At 31.2% G+C, this 21383-nt stretch overlaps 1 protein-coding gene across 4 annotated transcripts in view; it reads left to right on the top strand.

Moving 5' to 3' along the window:
- Epha7 (EPH receptor A7) overlaps nt 1-21383 on the top strand; it is a 163786-nt gene that overhangs the window by 55464 nt on the left and 86939 nt on the right. For all 4 annotated transcript variants that reach the window (XM_076858415.2, XM_076858416.2, XM_076858417.2 and 1 more), the window contains exons 4-5: nt 2384-2539; nt 3368-3703. In XM_076858415.2, coding sequence (XP_076714530.1) covers nt 2384-2539; nt 3368-3703 — 492 coding nt within the window. The remainder of the gene's footprint in view (nt 1-2383; nt 2540-3367; nt 3704-21383) is intronic.

A 21383-nucleotide genomic window follows, 5' to 3' on the forward strand; every position in this document is an offset into this window, starting at 1 on the left:
ATTTGAAGAACTCAGGTTACTTTTTATTCAAATTTGTATTCCCATCTGTTAAAAGGAGAAGAAAATTTAATGTAATTGGAAAATTGAGTGATAAGAGTTTCATATTTCTCAACAGTAGTTATCACATATATGGAATATATATGCATATATGTGTGCATAGATATTTTTGAAATAATTTAAGTTAAACATTAAATGAACTCCCTAATTCATTGGGAAAATGGATACTTGCTGTTGCCTTTATTAAGAGGCTTTTATTGGTGATTCCATTGGAAAGCAGTAGTTTTCTTCATACTAATTGTGGAAACCTACCTAATAAATGTCAAATCATATTGTCATTGTGGTTCCCTGGTTCTCTGTTCCCTAACCTCCCTAAAAAATAAATAAATACACATATAGTCTAATAAAATACACACACGGTGAATCTTTTCTTTTTTTCTCATTGTTTCTGTTCTGTGTCTCCTTTACTTTTCAAACCCTAAAATTTCAAACTTTAGGTTGTAAGTAAAGCATTACTTCCTCTGATTTTTGGCATAGGATCTTTGATCTTTGGCACAGGATCTTTAATCTTTGAGTATAGATAATACATAAAATAAGATATGATGGATATTTAAAGAATAATGATTTTTCATCTTGAGAAATCTAGCCAAATTCTTTGTCCCTCCCCTTAACAAGTCTCTAATGTGGCAAGATTCCATCTGTAGGTGTTATAGTTTTGTTATGGTATTTTTATAATTTATCTAATTATTTTCTCTTAGATTTATAGTAATTTCTACTGAGAATATGTGAAGAGGCATGATGCTTCTTCATCTAATTTGTTTGTAATTGTTATCCATTTGTATGAATTTTGAGAAGCCAACAAAAGGTAGTTAACAAAATGGCTTCTGATCACAGCACTGGATTATGCATTTACAATGAAGTGGTGGTAGTTCTGCATATCTAAGTGTCTATGTATCTAAGAGCTATATATCTATGTTATGTATCACACTATAACTCATTTTAATTAAATTTCTCTAAGTTATATAACTTTGATCATGTAAAATAGTCTTCTTAGAGCATAAATAATGATTTTGAGCTCTCAGATATATTAGAATTATGTATTAATTATTCAACATGTAAGCAAAAGTAAAGAATGACTAACATTTTTTTTCTGGAGATTATGCCATCTTATCTCATCTCAAAAAATTGATAAAATTTTTCCCACTTCCCACCCTATAAGAGTGAAAATGTAATTAATTTTCTGACTAATGCCCAAGTAAAGGACATTAAATAAACTTGCCAATAATAAGTTAAAATTTAAAACTGAGTTGTTAAAATTAATATTCACTACCTCTTCTTTGTGGATATGATATATTGTTTTATTAAAATTGATGATCACAAATACTTAAATAGATATTCATTTAATAAATATTAAGGGTATACCAAATTTATTTAATATATTCAACGTAGAATATCATCAATTAATAAAATAAAAAAATAATGAAAAAATTCAACATGCTTATTTTTTAATTGAAGATAAACACAAATACATAATATGCAAGGATATGAAATCATACATGGATAGCTAATTTAATATCAGAATCTAAGTAAATATGAGCAGCTTCATTAGGAGGTGGCAGACATCAGTATCTCAGTTCAATGCTAAGAGCAGTTGCTGGATCAATGTGACTGAACCCTTAACCTCTCTTAGCACAGGAGAGAAAAGGTTATTATATCTCTAGCGTGGATGACTTTCCCTATTTCTGATGGTTTAGCCATCTGCTATACATAGGATTTTGTTATCTTTTGTAACAAAAGCCACTCACATGTGGAAAGCATCCTCCTTGATAACTTGCATGGTTGAAATTATATCTCAAAGTTCTTGAGAAGTTGGGTACAGATAGATCTTTCATATTTAGGTGAAAGATTTTACTTCTTATTATCAATTTGTTAATTAATATTATACTAGTATTTTTTAACGCAAGCCAAGTTAACACCTTAATAAGTTAATTTACAGCTACAGGAGACTAAGGAAACATAACTTTGAATGTGCTAGTGTAGACTGACAGAATCAATTATTGCTGAAATCAAAGTTAAATTTGACTTAAATATCTGCAGTAAATATTCTAAGATTTTTTCTAAATAAATTATGCTAGTGTTCTGTTTTGCACGTTAGACTTTGGACTATTGCCAAGTAAAGGTGCAAGTTTGGCTGTATCATTTTGTTTCCATTATTTTGTTTTAAGATGTATTATAACATTGAGTTATTGACATATACTAAAACATATCTTGAAAATTGTTTTTATAAAACAAATTTGATACTTTATTCTTGGCTAAATGTTTCTATTTTATTTAAACACTCTATTTACTCTTATGTTCCTATTTTCACTTTCTCTTGCTCATCCAGCCTGTGGCCGTGGGTTCTACAAATCTTCCTCACAAGATCTTCAGTGCTCTCGTTGCCCGACCCACAGTTCCTCTGATCGAGAAGGATCCTCCAGGTGTGAATGTGAAGATGGGTATTATAGGGCTCCATCTGATCCACCGTATGTTGCATGCACAAGTAAGTTCATGATGTGAAATTAATAAAGGGCTTTTAGAGCCCTTCCATTTAGTTGCGAAATGACTGAAAAATCTATTGAATTTGTAAAAAAAAATTGTTAACTGTTCTTAAATATTCTGGAAACTTTTCATGAACTAAGTTAAGTAATATAAAATAGGTATATCATATCATTTTCCATGTAGTATTCATTTCTCCGAAATTAGGATATATTTTTATAACATTTTCACATGTACTTAATAGAAATCATAAAATTAAAAGTTCTTAGAGCCTTGAAGGGATATGAAATGTGATTAAGATTAATGTTTTCTGAATTAAAATCACATTGCTAAATAGAGCAAATCACACATTGGTGTTTCTATTAAGAGTGTTTTAGAGGCCCAAATCCAAAGCCAGTCCTGCACATTACTATAAATTATTCCTGAGCACATTATGAATGAATAAATGTTTTTTATGTTATACGGTTAAAAGGAAAACTATTTTTGAACAACTGCACAACTGTTTTTCTAGGTGCCTTAACTGTTCTTTTTTTAATTGCTTGGAAGAAAAATAGCTAAAGACTGTGGCAAAAGTACAAAGACAGTTGTTATCCTGTTTTCATTTTGACATATTAAATGGAAAATAAATAAAGCCTCTTGCCAAGTTAATTCAAGGAGGCTTTTATATAGTTTCTCTAGTAAAGGTAGTGAAATGTTTATTGTGAAAGAAAGCATTTCAGCTAGTTTCCTCTTTGGTAATTGGGCCACTAGCTTAATAGTCCCACATAGATTTTGTTGTTCATTTTGTTTTCTCTATTTTTGTTTATTTGTAATTTACTTTTGGTTTCTAAAGGGCCTCCATCTGCACCACAGAACCTCATTTTCAACATCAACCAAACCACAGTAAGTTTGGAATGGAGTCCTCCTGCAGACAATGGGGGAAGGAATGATGTCACCTACAGGATACTGTGTAAGCGATGCAGTTGGGAGCAGGGCGAATGTGTGCCCTGTGGGAGTAACATTGGGTACATGCCCCAGCAGACTGGATTAGAGGATAACTACGTCACTGTCATGGACCTGCTAGCCCATGCCAATTACACCTTTGAAGTGGAAGCTGTGAACGGAGTTTCTGACTTGAGCCGATCCCAGAGGCTGTTTGCTGCTGTTAGCATCACCACGGGTCAAGCAGGTATGTTTTGTGTTTGTCTTTATGGAATGAGCAATGTGTATGACTGTATAAATACGGTGGTTTCTAGCTTGTATATTTACTTAACACTGCTTGATTTCTCAGCTGGTTGATTATTTACACCTTTAAAGTTTTTCTCCTGTTGCCTATTAAGCCATTACTGTACTCATTAACATCTCCATAGATCTTGCCTGAGAAATAAAAGGGGATAAGTTGTAAACCAGTTGAGACTGCTATTAAATCAAACAACTTTTTTTGAAAGCTCTAGAGAAAAGTGAAAATATTGGTCAAAATGAGGTAAAGGGATGTTTCTCACATTTTTACCTTTCGTGAATGATACATGCTTGTAATCATAATCTACATATAATTAGGAATAATGAAAAGAGTTGGCTTACTGTCTTACATAATGTTAATAAGCCCAATTTTACTGCATAGAATATAATATTTATAATATATGACAAGTCTTCATTTAAATATTCATGAGGGGATTTTAAGTTCATCAGTAGATTTGTGATCATATGAATGTCCACAATATTGGAATAAGTACTTGGCAGATATATGGGTTTCAAAGAAATGGTAATGATAATTGTGAAATTGTAGCTTAGTATAAAGTAGTTTTTATTTTTTTACTGGAATTTGAGGTGTTCTCCCTAGTCATTCTTTGTTGTGGTTAAGCATTTTCAGGGAAATACACACTCGGAGGGAAGTTTCAGAATCAGGAGACTTCCTAATCTTCAGAAAATAATTATTACTTCAGCAAGTTTCAGAAATCAGCCTTTCTCAATCTTTGGAAAAATTCTTGTGGCTTGAAGGATGAGGCTCTGTAGTAGATGTAGCCAAGTGTTGTCTTACTGTCTTGAGTGAAGTTGGACCTAGACTAGAGTAGGAGTTGTGTGGGCATCCTGGTTTGGCTTATCATGAGGTCTTCTTGGTCTTTGGCTGTCAATCTTAAACCGAGCAGTATTATCCCAAATTCCTGGACAAGTACTAATCTAGTCTTCATTTATATGCCAATTTTAACAAAATGTTGCCTCTTTAAATTACATCTGCAAAAAGAAGACTGTATTTTCTCATGGACAGATGAGTGGGTTCTTATTCTAAAGGTTTCATTCTGACATTTATTTTAAAAGACTGTTTCACATCAGATCTCCCATGTAAGAGCAGAGATCAAACATAGAAACTTAAGATTTTAGTAACTCAACAAAAGAAATAGCTGAGGCTGAGTTAACTGATGTCTGAACTTATTCATTTTGAGAATGGTATTTACATGGTTTTCTATTAAGATGCTTTTGTTAGTAGATATTTTCACCCGTGTTGCATTATATTGAAACTTGTCATCATAAATTTATAGTGGTGAGTGGGTTGAAGCATTCTAGGTTTGTGACATTGACTTTAGGGCTATCTTTTGGAAGAATTAATAGAAACTCTTGGGTCTATTTAACTAGAATAACTTTGTTTTATTCCTATTAATACCAAGAAGTAATTATTTTATTTTTAAACATGACCTGAAGATATTAAACTGATACCACAAATAGAGTTTGTAAAATATTTTCCTTTGTTTTGGGTCTCTCTCCTTGCTCCTTAAGTGTCTGTTGCTTAATTTTTCAAGTTAATACATCATGGGCTCAATAGGTCATAGATTTTCCCTAACTTCTCCTATCAAACATTTTACAACAGTAAGGTAAAATATCTTTGAGTGTTGATGCTTTGCAGAGTAGGAACAAACTTGGGTACAACTACATCACAGTGAATCCCATTATGCTGTATGATTAATATACACTTAGAAAAGAAAAGAAAAAAATAGATTTGGTAGTTTTGGTCTTTTTTCCCCCTTTTGCTTTGCTACTTTGGGAGGGTTAATTTAAACATGAAAAAAATTATATTATGAAATAACAGTACTATAATTATAAAAAAATTGAATAATGCACTTAAAAATGAGTGAATTTTGTGCTTCGTGAGTTATAACTCAAAAAAAGAATAGGTACATATGATAAACATAACAACTTTATAGAAAGGAAAAAATATAAAAAAGGGTTAAAAACTTAGGTATGTACTTTTATTATGAAATATTAATTCATGATTGCCTAGACTCTACTATCTCTCAAATGCTAAAACCCATGAATTTACACTAACTTGTTTGACTTTCAAAAAAGAAGCACATAAACAAGACAGTCTATGTGATAATTTTATTATAATTTGATTAGTATATTATGATTTTACCTGATATTTTAAAAAGATTATGGAAAAAATTGGAATACATTGTTGAATGTCATTCTATTCCATTTATATATTTCCTCCTAACACCAATATTTTTTTTTCTTTTTAAAAGGAGGGATGATTTGGAATTTTGTCCAAGTTTATGACTATCCAGAAAACCTATATCATTTTTGAGATCCTCATTCTCCATGAAGCAAACAGCATCACTTAAACCTAGTTTATGCTGCCATTGTTTTGATTATGAATTTAGAACTGGATATTTGGTGATTCACTTCATCAGCAATCCACTGATGCCTAGTATAAAAAGGCTTATTAAGTGTATCTCCATGGGTCTGGAAAAAATCAAGAGTAAGGATAGAAAATAATTGGCCAGTGCTTGAGAGATACTGTGTATACTTTTTCCTTTGGAACTACATTGAAGGAGGGAGAAATTGATTTTTGATTGGCCTATAAACAATAAGACTATTATCTGTCACCAATTATCTTAATCAATAATTTTAAGTTTAAGATGAGACTCATACAGAAGCATACTATGTGAATATTCTGGTACATATGACTTACCGAATTTGCTGAAACATATATTTTTTGATGTTGTTTTATTAGAAATTATATTCTAATAATTAGAAACTATATTAATTATTAAGTTGGGTGTCACAGACATCAAGCTTATGTACATTGGAGTTACTTTTTACCTATGTAAATGAAGAGGAAATCATATGCATTTGATTTATGGCATTATGATCTTCACTCTTTCTTACATTTGAAGGCTCTCTTAAGCAAATCCATAGGAATAGTAATGACTATTTAAATTGTTAAGGACTATTGACTGCTACTTTTTATTTGTTTAGCCTTCCTTTTTTTGAGATAGACTGGTGCCTGCTCTGGTTTTGAACTCCTAGATTTAAGTTGTCCTCCTCTTAAGAGAGTATCTGTGTCTCCTCTTGAGTAGCTGAGACTGTAGGTGCTTGCCACTGCACCTGGCTGAATGCTATTTTTACAGACGAATTCAGACAACCATACTAACTATTGAGTGTGTGAAACACCATTAGGGAATGCTGAGGACATGAAAGCAAAGAACAGTCCTTCGTTGTGAGTCCATACTGCAGCAGACATGCGCTTACATACAAAAGTAATAATAGTACACTTGACTATATGTGATACATATTGAGTGAAATACAGAAGTGTTGAAGATAGGTTTCTTTCTATGGTTAAAGAGGAGTTACAGAAAAAGATGCCAGTTGATCTGGAGTTTCAGGATAGATATAGTTTTGCCATATGAAGGACAGTAAGTCATACATACTCCTAATTCTGCGTTAGGAGAAACATGCTGTTCACCCAATTATGAGATTGTAAATTTGATTAAAAACCTTCCAAAGACCAAGTGCTGTAGTGCACAAAAGGTTTGCAAAAGTATGAAGTTATTAAAAAAAAGATCACCTGAAAATTATTACCTCTTCCTGTTATATTTTTGTTCACTCTAAAATTATTTAAGCAGTTCAACTTTTTTTTTTTTTAACATTGTTAGTAAAGACGATGCAAAATTATACAATGTGATCTCTCCCAAAAGGAACTTAGGGGATTTTCAGTTATCTTCCACATCAGAAACCATGTCATGTTTATATGTGTTACCACCATCTAGCTTAATTCTTTCCACATGCAAACTGTAAAAAGAATGTTGTGTAATTAAAACCAAAGGGAAACCTACTCAGACACAAGAAAAATTAAATGAATATACAAGTGTGAAAGCATTGAGACAGTGTTCAAAAGGACATAGTTTGATGTTAACTAACATAATCACATGATTTTAGACAAGTTACTTCTTTTGAACTTCAATTTTCTCCTGATATAAATGGCATAATAGTTTTTGACTCTACATATTATAAAAGCTGTTTGTGACTCAGTAAACATTATAGTTATTAAAACAAAAATGGTGTATGTGTGTGTGTATATATATATATGTATATATATATACACACACATATATATAGTATTATAAAAATCATAATAGCAATAACAATTACTGTTTACTGCACACATACTATGTGCCTGATACTTTTTTAAGTGTATACTTGAAAAGAGTGTCAAAATTGAGTCACCTAACTTCTAAGGCCTCATGTAGTCTCCTAGACAATCATGAGGCATAAAATAATATATAATACCTTGTCTTTCAGCCATAGCAAATGGACAAATAATAATACAATATTAATTGTATCATTATTCAATACAGAAGTCACTGCAAATTATTAAATAGCTGTGTAGGGTGTGTGCATATTCTATACTTTTTAATGGGATTAATAACTGCTAACATGCTCTGAAAGCTTTGGGAAGGAATTAGAATGAAAACTTAACACTCCCTGAAAGAGGATATGGATGGTTTCTCAAATATGAGTTTCCCAAAACCAAATACGTAGGTGAAGTTCATTAAGGTGAACACTTGGGATCAACATCATCAGAACAAAAAGAAAGGAAACAAGACTAAGCAGAGGGCAAATCTAGCTGTGGTGTTGTCTCTTTGGAATCTGCAGCTCTCTCTATGGGGAACTCTCTACCTGTAATGAACTTTTAGGTTATCCTGACTTGAAATAACCTCTGTGTTGTCCAGACCTAGGTTGAAGGATTTAATAGGAAGCACAAGGTGTTATTTTTATGATTAAAACCATTTTAAAGGGGCAAGGAATAGAGGTCTGCTTTCTGGCAGCTATCTCAGCACCGGGGCAAAGAATTTCTTCTTTCCTCCAACAGGAAGAATGTGGCCACTATATCCTAATATCCATTATAGATAGTTAAATCACAAAAAAATAAGAGGAGCAAGTTTCAGGAAAGAGAGGCAATGACATAAGCGGGGTGAAATGAAAAGATTTAGTGGGGGAGTTTATTTTTAGGAAACCAAACCATTCTGAGAGATACTAGGGGAAAGCTGGATGCTTTGGAATAGGCAAATATATAAATTGATCTGTTTCAATTTTGACTTTTGCATATCTTCCAAAGTACCTTTTATGTAGTGTTTATAGTAGTTTGTTTTAAAAATGATCTATGTAGATTTAATTTCTGGACATATTCTGGAAATATGAGATAGCATCAGAAAATCTTCCACTATGGTATAGACATTTTAATTCTCTTCAGAGATCTATTGTCTCTCTAGGAGGGGAAAAAAAACCAACTTTTTTCATTCCCTTTTTATCGATTTTGTTGTGTATGAATGAATGGCTTATATGGCACTCACTCATTATATTAAATTTTGGAGTAAATTTGTGAAGTTAAGACAAATTCTGATACCATTTTACAGATAAAGAGTTGAGGTCAGGGTTGGGGTTGTAGCTCAGAGGCAGAGCACTTGCCTACCATGTATGAGGCACTAGGTTCGATCCTCAGCATCACATAAAAATAAACAAAATAAAGGCAAAAAAGAAAAAAAGTGTTGAGGTGAGAGTGTGTGACTTTATAAGGGACACATAGTAAATCGTATAGTGGTAATCCGGATTGTTGCAATTAAGTCCACTGCTTAATTTGGATGTATTAAAAGTATTTATGTACATATATCATAGCCTGCTATCTTAAATAATTTAGCTCTATAATCTATCACATAGAAATTTGCAAATTGACTCAGTCATCAGGAATAAGAACTACTAAGTGAAAAGGGAGCCTCCTATGAAATATTATATTCTCAGGATATTAATAACAAATATAATTTCTGGGGGATAGGATTGGTAAACACAGTATTTTACATTTGCTTACAATTTTATTGCACTTCTAGAAACTTTAAAAATAGTCCTGCACATTTCAATTTAAATAATTTCCTTTATGCTTTTCAGTGCCCAGATCTGATTTCTCAGTTAAAATAAAGATTTATTTCAGTGTTTCTTTTTTTTTTTGATTTGTGATGTTCATAAAATGTTCCAAATGAAATATAACCATACAGTCATATGATATAACCTTATACAAAAGCAAAATTATACCCCAAAATACAGTAATAAAAGTTATTTCCTTTATTTGTCAGAAATAGCTTCATTCACATGAATTAATGAGTCAACTGTGACTATTTTTCTCATAAATTAACCCAGATCATCTCTTTTCAATGATTTAAAGGGGACACACACAAAGTTATGTGTCATTTAAATGAAATGAATTGATTCCATTTTAGTTTGTATATTTTAATATTTCTTGAGTATTTATAAACTTGATTTATTTTTATGGAAATATTATATTAAGAAAATATATTTTCTTATTTGAGGGCATTTACAGATTATATAAAGTAATATATAGCATGAGAATTTTGCTTAATGGCAGAATACTTGCCCAGCATCCATGAGGTCTTGATTTGAAACCCAGCACCAAAAAACAAAACAACAAAACAGACTAAATAAATAAATAAATTTTAATATTAAATTCAGCCCTATTCACGGGGTGAAGCAGATATAATTACTTTAGGTTAAAAATGATACACACACACTCACATACACACCTTATAGAAACCGTATATCTGTTACCCAAGATACATATAAGCATACCTGTGCCATCTGCAGCAGAAAAATCAGATGAGCTGATGATGTGGCAAAAGCCTACAGTCCACCCTTGGCAAACTGAGGAAGGAGACAACACTTGAGCCCAAAGTTTGAAACCAGGCTGAGAAACATAGTAAGAAACATCTTTAAAGAAAGGAAAGAAAAAGTAAAAGAAATTGAATATGATTCCTGTATCAGTAAACTGTTCAAAACGTCCACTTCTGTGTTTATAGTCATGTTTTAAGCCTAAGGTCTCTGAGAGATCAGGATTTAGTCTTTTTGATTTATACCACTGGTCACAATATTTTAGTAATTCTAAAATTTTGATTAACAAAGTAGAGTCTTAGACTTATGGAATTTAATTCTTAAGTATAGAAATATTATTGTGACACTACTAATTTAAAAATATACATATTGATGCATTTATATTTTTTCTTTAGTGACTATTAGTAATTAAAACATATATATGTAAAGAAAGATCTTTTATATAATACTTCAATAGAATTTAAGTAACAGAAGTAGAACCATGTTGACATAAATATAAATAACTATTACCTAGTAAATGCTTGGTTCATGCTCACTACATATGTAAAATTCCATCTGCATAGACATCCTAAACTTATAATGCAAGTTTGGAAGAAAATTATTTTTTGTGCTATATGTTCCTAGAGTAACTATCATGTATATTTATATCATTAATTATATATTGGTAATAAATTTTCTTCCTCCCTGTTAAACATTACTTCCTAAGAATATAGCAGTATCTTTTGTCTTATTCTCTATCTTAGATCTATAACATATTGAGTCCAGGGTAGGTACTTTGTTCAAAGAATATATAAATTCTTTGTATAATTAAATTTGTGTAATTAAATTATAAAGTGTTATTTAAACTATGCAATGACTATATAAGATAATACTTTCAAATATAGAAATTTTGTGAATTGATTCTTGAAACTACAAATATACATATATGTATATTTAAAATATTAAACTGATGTTTTACTCATGTCTAGGCACTTAAGAAAAAATTTAGAAAGAAAGAATAAAGTGATCTTATTAGAGACTATTAAAGTCAAATAAACTTTGTGAAAATTTTATGATTATCCATATTTTCAAAATTTGCTGCAGATATAACCAGTTTCAGTCTTAAACATGAACAAAGGCCAATATTGGAGAGTCTTTTGATAATGCGCAGGACATATGGTGCCAGCTTTTTATACATTATTTTAATATTTTGGTGGTTTTTGTAATTTGGCATAGTTGTAATTTTAATAAATTTCTAGTTTTTGTAGTTGTGCGGCAGGTTGAGTCTATGGCGCATATTTGTGCTGTGAGCCTTCTCAATGAAAATACATATAAGGAAATGTCTCTAAGCAAACCGTGTTTTCTCCCTTACATCTTCATCTTCCCATCCCAACTCCACATTCCTGAGTCTCTGTATCTTTCTGAGATCTCAAATATACCCTTTTCTGTTAATGTAAATATTTGTATTATACTATTTATGGCTATATTGGGGCTAGAGTAACAAGTGAATCTATGTATTGTACAATGTCCTTTTGGACATTTGAAAGAAACCTATTGAATGTTTTAAGTAGCCTCTCACATTCTCAATTAATACCTCTATAACTTTTCTTAAAATTATTTGCTCTCAGAATTGCTACTTTGTGAATAATAATGTTTAAGTATCTGGGAAACAAGGACTAATTTGAAGTAACCCAGGTATATTGCTATGGATATAATTGTGTGTGACAAAAATCCAAATGTTGAAGATTTAACCCCCAATGTGACCATAGTTGGACATTGGATCTATAAGTCAGTAATTAAACTTAAATGAGAACATTGCATGAGGCTCTGATCTGATAGTGTTAGTGACCTGATATGATGATACACCAGAGTGCTGTGCTCTCATCATTTATCTCAGCTCTCCCACATACCTGGAGGAAAGGCCATATGAGCACACAGCCAGAAAACAGCTATCTATTAGCCAGTAAGAGAGGCCTCACCAAAAACTGAACACTGTTGGACCTAGTTTGGGGGCTTCTAGCCTCCAGAATTGTAAGAAAATAAAAATTTTAAGGCAACCTGTGATATTTGTTATAGAAACTTACCAAAGTAATACAACTATTTATCCTTGAAAAAAATTGAATTCCATTCTTTTATGTTGAAGGTAAGAATTTTCAATATGCCTGAGATTAACTAAGGCATCTAATATATATAGGACAAGGAGGGAGAGCTGTATAAATTTTATGTGTATCTGTGCTTTTTCTTCCTAAAAAACTACTGAAGTTGCTTAGTACAGTGCACAGGAATAACCAATATCAACGTTCTGCTTTCAATATCCAAGATAGGTTTTTGTTTAATAGAATTTATTTATTATGTAGTAAATTATAGGAGATGCTACATGGATAGTAGCAGAATATGCAATACAAAATTAATTATGCATTTTTGTCTCAGAATTTTCAAGCTTGAACAAGTTTGTCATATTCTTGGCAATTTTAATCTAGTAATGTGTACATATTTCTTAATAAGTCCTGTTTTTAAGATTTTCCTGTGTAAAAGTTTCTAGCTATGTATTTTTAAGACTTAGATTTATAACTTGCTAAGTTTAAGCTTCCTCTTTTAAGAAAATTCCAGGATCATTACACTGGAATAGTTCATAATGATGGAATTATGTAAAATAATTCCTCTAACATGTGTTGCCTTTAATAGAAGATCCTTCCTTTTGATACTGTGAATTTATTGGACAGAGTTTATAATAAAGTGAAAAGCATTCACTAAAGTAATATTTATAGAGAAATAATCAATTTAATTTTAAAACAAAGTTTAAGTGAGATACAAAAATACTGTATTAACTAAAATGCAGCTGCCTAAACCACCCACTCTTTACTTTTGTGGGAGAAAATTAAAAAAAAAAATCAAGTTTATAGCAGAGACTTAAATAAAATATGTGAATCTTTTCAGGTTACAGTTTTTGTTCTATATGTATTGAGTCCATTCTCCTTTTCTGAAGATACTAAGCTATTTTGAATAATAAAAATAACAAGTAGCTTATATAATATGATTGCTCTATAAAATCTACAATTAACATTTGTAAAAAGTTTCCAGTATGAGTTTAATCAAGTTGTAGTTTTTGCTTAGTCTTTCTTTGACTAAAACCAGTTACTTAAGTTATTAGTCCTGGTGTATAACTAGGTTTTGATCCATTAGAAGTGAATTAGTTATTATATAGCAAGCCATCACTCCCCAAAGCAGTACTATTGTGGAGACAAAAATACAGTTTCAGAAAAATTACATTTAAGACCAAGAAATCAAAAAGCTGCATTTCAGAGAATGAAAAGTCAGTGGATATTAATTTCATACATAATTTATGTATAGACAAATATACATAATGTGAATTGGTAATGATGATGATAATAATAAAAACTTGGGCACATAAATTTGAAGTACATGAGTTTTCCTGCAGTCCCAGTTCCTAGGCACTGCTAACCTGAACTATACACACCATTTTAAACCCTGAATCAGCTGAGGAACATTGCCTTGAGAAAAGAAGGAGATAATCTTTAAATTGATAAGCATTTAGTTGTTCTGTCTTCAGTACCAGTGTACTGAATGAGAGAGTGTTGATTATTTATTCCTTGCTTTGTTGGTGATGAATTGAAGCAAATTTGATTCAGACAAGCAATCCTGTGGAATGATGCAGAACCATCCAAAGAAAACATCTGTACTAATCTACCAATGCAGCAAATTAGAGCTACAAGGAAAAGACATTGATCCACGAGGATCGTTAACAGTTTTAACCAACTGATCCAAGTAATAGGGTAAAGGAGAGAACACTATCAAGATCCTGCTTTTCATATCTGTCGATTACAACTGCAAAAGCCTGATTGTGACTTGTTTCAATTTCAAATCATTTTTATGACTTTGGTTCCCTTTGCACTATTTGAAGGAAAGAACAAGGATCAATTAAGAGGTAAAGAGTGAGAGAAAAATTATCCAAATTATCTGCACTTAATTTACAAAGAGGTCAATCACAAAGGGAGAGATAATTGCTGTAACCCAACAAAATTAATCGGGAACAAGTCAGAGTGGATGATATATGTCCTGTGACAAAGTACATGGCAGAGATGTACATACAGACCTGGAGCTGTTTGCCTTAAGACACAGTGGCTACAGAGGAGATTTGTGAAGAACAATTAGCATAGCTTTAAAGTATGCCGTTCTTAATTATCCATAGCATGTTGTCATCAGATAATTAGTGTCCCAATTTTTAATAATATTTAGTCATTAACTTTAGCTTATAGAAAGAGGCAAATCATAGAGCATAGCATTCATATTGGCAATTGTATATGATAATAAAAATAAACATACTGGGTGAGCCATGTCTCTATTGTATTAATCCAATATTGCTGATACACTTAAATTCAATGCCCATAATTCTAATAATGTCAGTTCATACCGTAAGTGACCTATTTGATCTATTTTATTTAGTGTATAGACATGTAGGTAGACAGTGATAAATATTTATATTTGACAGAAAGGTTTTGAGAAAACCATCTGTTTGGAGAAAGAAGAATACCAACAGTACATGATGAGACCAAAATGGAATGGAGAGAACACATGTTGGATAGGAGGGCTGTCACATTCACCAAAGAAGGAAAGTTTTCTAAGTCAGTTAATCAGAAAATCAATTATTACAGGCCATTGCTAGAATGAGCATAGGAAAAGAATATGCTGGATTTAAATTTCAGAGCCATGAGAAAGAGGTTAGCTAGAGAACCTGAGACAGAAAATATCATAATAAAAATTGCATACTTGGAGACAAAGCCTGCTGTGGCATATGTGGTTTTAGTACTCAAAGTTGGCTGAAGTGAACTATAGTGGATTACTCTTTATGCTGATTTCATACAACATTTATCAAACTGGTAAAGACTCTAAGGCTGAGAGTGAGTCTAAATTTTGTTTGGAAAAATTACTGCCTTTGTTCTTTTCTAATACATTATCATAACCTTGTTTTCTCCTTGTTTCGACATCTCATCCTATTTTCTCACATGCCTGACATCACCAAGAACCCAAATTTAGCCTCACATAAATTTCACTGTTGAAATCCTGATAATCTCAGAATAGAGGTCATAACAAAAGGACAGATGTTAATTGTATAATGCTAAACTATGCATTTATAACATTTCTCCTATATTAATTATCATTTAACATTAAATACTGTAAAATCAACATATCTCATAGACTAAGTTTGTTATAACATTGTATATATAGATATAAGCTATATTTATATAGTTTCTATTATATTTTTTATTTTATGTTCATGTCTTTTCCTGGTTTCTCTTTTTCTTTCTCCCAAATATTTTAAATTATGCTGCATGCTATATGCTTACCTAATTTTTTTCAAAGTAGACGTGCTTCCTTTGCATGTGTGAGGACCTGAGCCCGATCCCTAGCACCAAACACACACACACACACACACACACACACACACACACACACACACACACGTGGGAGAATCACCTAAATGTTTGGAAACTATATTCTTGTTGTTTTCAGTATTTGTTAATACCAATATATTCTCTTGTATCTTTAAGAGTTACATAAACAACAGAAATCAATGTTGCTATTTCAGCAAACCCTGGATATTAATATAATTTGTAAATCACTTCTGGTGCACCTGCTGCATTAAATGCTGGTATTAGGTTTGGAAGGACACTAACTGACCTCCTTTAAACTGCTGTCTGACTACTTTGATGTTTCATTATTTCTTCAATCCAGGGTTGAAATGGATGAATGAATTGTAATTATAGTATCCTGGTGACTCTCTTTCAGACCATTTTTCTGGACAAGCATCAGCTAATCTGACAAATCATGAGCAGTTTACTTTATAGTTTGGTTGGGATTAAGTTACTAACTAGAACCTGCAGGAACATAAGAGTGGTGTTCCCAATAAAATGCATGGGACGTCTGCTATGCCTGTTTTCACTTTTGATCTGTAACCTCTTAGGAATGGATAACTATAAGCAGATACTTCTTTGTCATGTGTGTTTTTATACACTTACCTATAGCATTTCAAACACAAACTCAGTATATCAAATTTACATATTTAAAAACTGTAGTGTATGTCTACCCATGATTTTTTTTGACTTCTGAAATTACCAGCATGTGAAAAGAACTATATAAAATGTATTTTTATTTAAGTTTTAGATATTTTCTTATTAGAATTATGTTAAAGCATTTGTAATTTGGTTTTCAACTGCTGATAGGCAATTGTGCATAACAGGTTTTCCTACTATGATTATTTTTTGAAATTTGAAATATTTTGTTATATGGGGATAGATGGATTGTTGACAATACTTAAATTTGAATGTTGTTCTTTTTCAACTTTAAATAAGAATTATACATTTGTAGGAAAGTTACTGAATGATTTGAGTTTTTATAATGAATCAATCTTCAAGTTTGCCAAATAGCAAAAATTTTTCAGCCTTTATGTTCAAGTTATTATGATCTTTTCTAACAGCAGTTGTCTTTTTTATGAAAACCTTATGCCATCTACCAGATCAAATGGGTCTCCTGCTCAACATTAAATTTGTTCTTGTACACAAGAAAACTGTTATGAGTATTCTTTATAGAAGTCAGTAAAAGTCAGATGTGTTCCTTAGTTAGAGCGGGAAAGTGAGTGAGCATGTAAAGCCATATTTTCCAATAACTATCATTTAATTGGACATTTTGTTTTATCTATCTGCTCTTAGGTGTATAATAAACATATCCAAGAAAACTCAATGTAGAAATTAGATTTAGCATCCCTCTGGGTAGCTGAAATTACCCTGCCATTGTTATAAAACATGTTTTTTTATTGTTCTTAGACTGTAAATAAATGTATTGACAGTAAAGAATTAACAACACATTCAGGAAGACTTTATTTAATAATGATGATGTAAAATACTTCTTGTGCCATTCGATTTATCTAATTTATAACTCCGTTTGATTGCCACAGCATGCCTTTCATCTGTAAGAATTGTCCCCTGGGGACCAGTCAACTTATTAATTCATCACTTGCCTTCTTTTATGGTTGCAATCCCCATTATACTATGAGCAGAATGATTCTCTGTTCTGAAAGCTGCTAGTCAACTGGTTCCAGTCCCATTGACCTTTTGTGTGTAACCATGATCCTAATGGGTTTTCTATTGGCTTCTTTTTCTAATAGGTTACATTACAGTCTACCTTTTTGTTTTAAGGTATCTTGATGAGGATAGGCCAGTAAGAGTGAATTCCACACCCCAATTACAGAGCTTTAAAAAGAGAAAAGACTGCTTCAAGTTAACCTGTAGGCTTTTTTAAAATGCCTTTTGATTTATCTGTCACTTGATCCATCAGCAATGAATAATTTTCATGGAAGGTGCACTTTAATTACATTCCCATTTGACTTGCATTATCAACCCCTATCTAGGTAATTAATCTCACCAAGTATCCAATTTCGGCCTTTATTGCTGGCAGGCAAACCTCCTGAATTATGTGTGCTTGAATGGGTCTTGGGTCTTTTACATCAAGCAGACCCTGAAAGAGATCTGGGGCCTCCCAATCCTTGAACTGTGCCTTAGATTTTTTTCTTATATATTATGAGTAAATTTTATGTAGGATCACAAGTGTACTTCATAACCAAAGAAACTTTTAATTTTTGTAATCATGAAAGTGATAAAACTGCATCACCCTTCACTTCTTGTTGTAGCGAATCTGTATGTCATTTAGTATGTGAGGGATGTATGTTGACTTACAAAGTGCAAGTCTGTTGTTTTAGGATTTTCATAATTACCCTTTAAACATTCCCATTTTTTTAGTTCAGGTTTTAAGATTTATATGAATTGATTTGAATATTTGGGTTGAAGTTGGTTAGATCAAAATTAGAAGCACTTAAAATTATTTTCTCCTTTATATTTAGTCATATACTCTGTCTTCTACAACTTCCTTCATTCTGAGTTAACACCTTTTTTTCTATCTTGGGATTTTGATCATTTCATTTCTTTATTTCCTGCACAGATTAATGTATAAGATCAGTAATCTTAATGTGGTTTGGTTATACACATACAATAAGTCTGAAGTATATAATTTACCTTTCTGTTATGGTTTCGTTTTGTAGTCTGTACAAAACATGCATAAGTGATTTACATTTTCAGATTTGGAAATTAAAATTATAATATAAATAGTGTTCAACTTCTCTATTCTGAGGACATTTCAAAAACATGAAGAATTTCTTGAAATCAAATTAAAATATAAACAGGTTGCCTGTCTATATGAAAGTGATCTAAACATACAATATTATTTTAAAGCTTGATCATCTGATTTGTAGAAAAGACAGGCCAGTTATTATTAGGTTAACTAGGTTATAATGCCTATTACTGAGTACAGTAAAATATTTTTGGAAAAATTTATATGATGATATGAAAAGCATAAGCACTTTTCTATTACCCCTTATCTTCAAATACTCTGTCTCTTCCTATAGTTCTTTCGTATCTCATGAGCTCCTGCTTGTATCTTCAGATTATGATTGCATTTATAAGTATTTCACCATCAAACCAGACTCTACACAGCAAAATCTAACTTTATTTTTTTAATTTCTTAATGTTTAACTTTAAATTGACCTTTAGTTTTTTTACGAAAATAACTGGACACATTTTATAGTTACATGTAAATGTAGATTCCTAAAATATTTAACACCAATAAAAAAAATCACATAGTATTTTTTTATTTTGAAAATTAATAAATGTTCATTTTTTTTAACATAGGTTTAATTGCAAAACTATATAGGAACATTTTACTACCCATAATGTTTCTAGAATCAAGATGTGATAATATAATATTACTTGTATTAAATAAGTTCATATTAATTGTTTACAAACTACATATTTTAAATTAGAATTGAAATGGGCCAGCAAGATTCATTATTGAATAGTGGACTATTGTTAATTCATCAGTAAAGCATATATGCAAAAAAATAGATACACATGCAAACAGATACAAATTCAGATATTATTTATCATATTGTAAAATATGAATTCTTATTATACTTTTAACAAATTTTTTTCTCTATAAATATATTATTAACATATACTTCCTCCAGTACTAATTAGGCATATGTGCCAAATGGAAAGCTCAGGTTTTTAAATTTCTGTGTCTGTTAATCTCTTTAGAACTGCTAAATTATGAAAGTTTATGTTTTTTCAGTACTTGTTATTGTTCCATTTAACATCATTTTAAATTAGAATTTTAAAATATAGTTAATTTAATGTTTAGAAATGAAGGAATTGAAGCTAAAATAAGAGAGACATCATCACACAGTGAATCAATCCAGTCTAGCTTAAATTTAGGGAATGCTTGATATACAGAAACATTGTGCTTGAATTATTCTGCTTTTCTTCTATATATTCTTTGGACACCATTATTTTTTTTTAATATATCAACATGGAAAAAACATGCTGCTTGGCCTATTTAATGTAGTCAATATGTATGCTGAACTGAGCAGATTATTTTCCTACAGCAAAATAAAGTCAGTTTTTTGGAATAGTGTATCTAGAGAACAAGAGACCTAAAATATATACAGACTCTTTATGCACTGAATGTTGTCTTTTATCTCTCTAGAATTTGAAAAATAAATCATGTGATAAAAATTGGTTCCTTATGGTACTATATATGAAGATATATGTATATTAAATTTAACATTTGTCATAAAATTTCTCTCAATATATAATGTGTATTATATATGTATGCATATATATATATGCATACATATATATGCATTTATATTTTTTTATCAGAGAACAGGATCTATTCTACCATTGCAGTCAATTTATATTATATTATGAGGGTGAAATTATGTAAGACTGGAAAATAATGGTTTTATAGGAATAATATTAGAAAATTCTGAAGATCACTAATCTGTAGTTGTTGAAGTTTTTCAGAGACATTCTGTGTCTATCACCAGTAAACAATAAGAAAATGTAAAATGATCTATTTAGGGTTTTGATTACTCTTTAATATCAGACATGGTTGACAAGTTTGAGGAAATTTTAAATATTATGGGGTATATTATACATATATATATATATATATATATGTATGTATATATATACACACACACACGCACACATATATATATTTATATATTTGAATAGAAATATGTATGTATTTAAATCTGCTTACAGCCAAAATGGTATAAGAGAAATATGATTTATTAGAATATCAATTTGGAGAGAAAGTTGAATTTTGATGGTTCAGATATGGCAAAGATTACAGGCAGAATATTTTACTTTCTTTTTTTCAAAATCATTTTCATATATATTGACTGGGAACCCAGAAATGGTTCTCTCACTTAATATATTTGACTGGTTTCTATTTTTCCTTTCTAGCTCTTTCTCTGTTGGCGAGAAAGGAGTCTTCAAATAACACCCCCCAGAAACACATTTTTTAATTGCTTGAAATTAGTAAATGAAAAAAAAAATCAAGAATTAGGAAGCTAATGTATGTAAAACACAAGAAAAAAGAGGAAGGAGAAGAGCATGATTTCAAATTTGCATAGTACCACAGATAACAGCAGGTTCTCACCATCCTTTATCTCAGAAAGCTACTTTCTCCTCTATTGCATTTCTGCTCTAAGGGCTGTTGGTTGGTATAATTTGAAACATTCTTGACTTTTATGCTGTTTAACTAGTTACTCCTTTCTTTTCTCTCTCAATAAGTCAATCCCCCCCAAACCCCTCTTTTTTTCCTTTTTTTTTTTTTCTCATCTTTCTTTCCTCCTCTCCCTCTCACCCTTTCTGGTGGCAAGCAATTAGGTGCAGAGGAATAAAACAGGCTACAACATGAAACCATTATGCTAACATCACAACAATAATATGAATAGTGACCAGAGGGGCAAGTTCTTCCCTGAGAATTTGTTTCTTTGCCCCTGGGGTGCTGTTGCTTTTTCT

The sequence above is a fragment of the Callospermophilus lateralis genome, chromosome 6, assembly GCF_048772815.1.
Source record: "Callospermophilus lateralis isolate mCalLat2 chromosome 6, mCalLat2.hap1, whole genome shotgun sequence".
In the NCBI taxonomy this organism is placed as follows: domain Eukaryota; kingdom Metazoa; phylum Chordata; class Mammalia; order Rodentia; family Sciuridae; genus Callospermophilus; species Callospermophilus lateralis.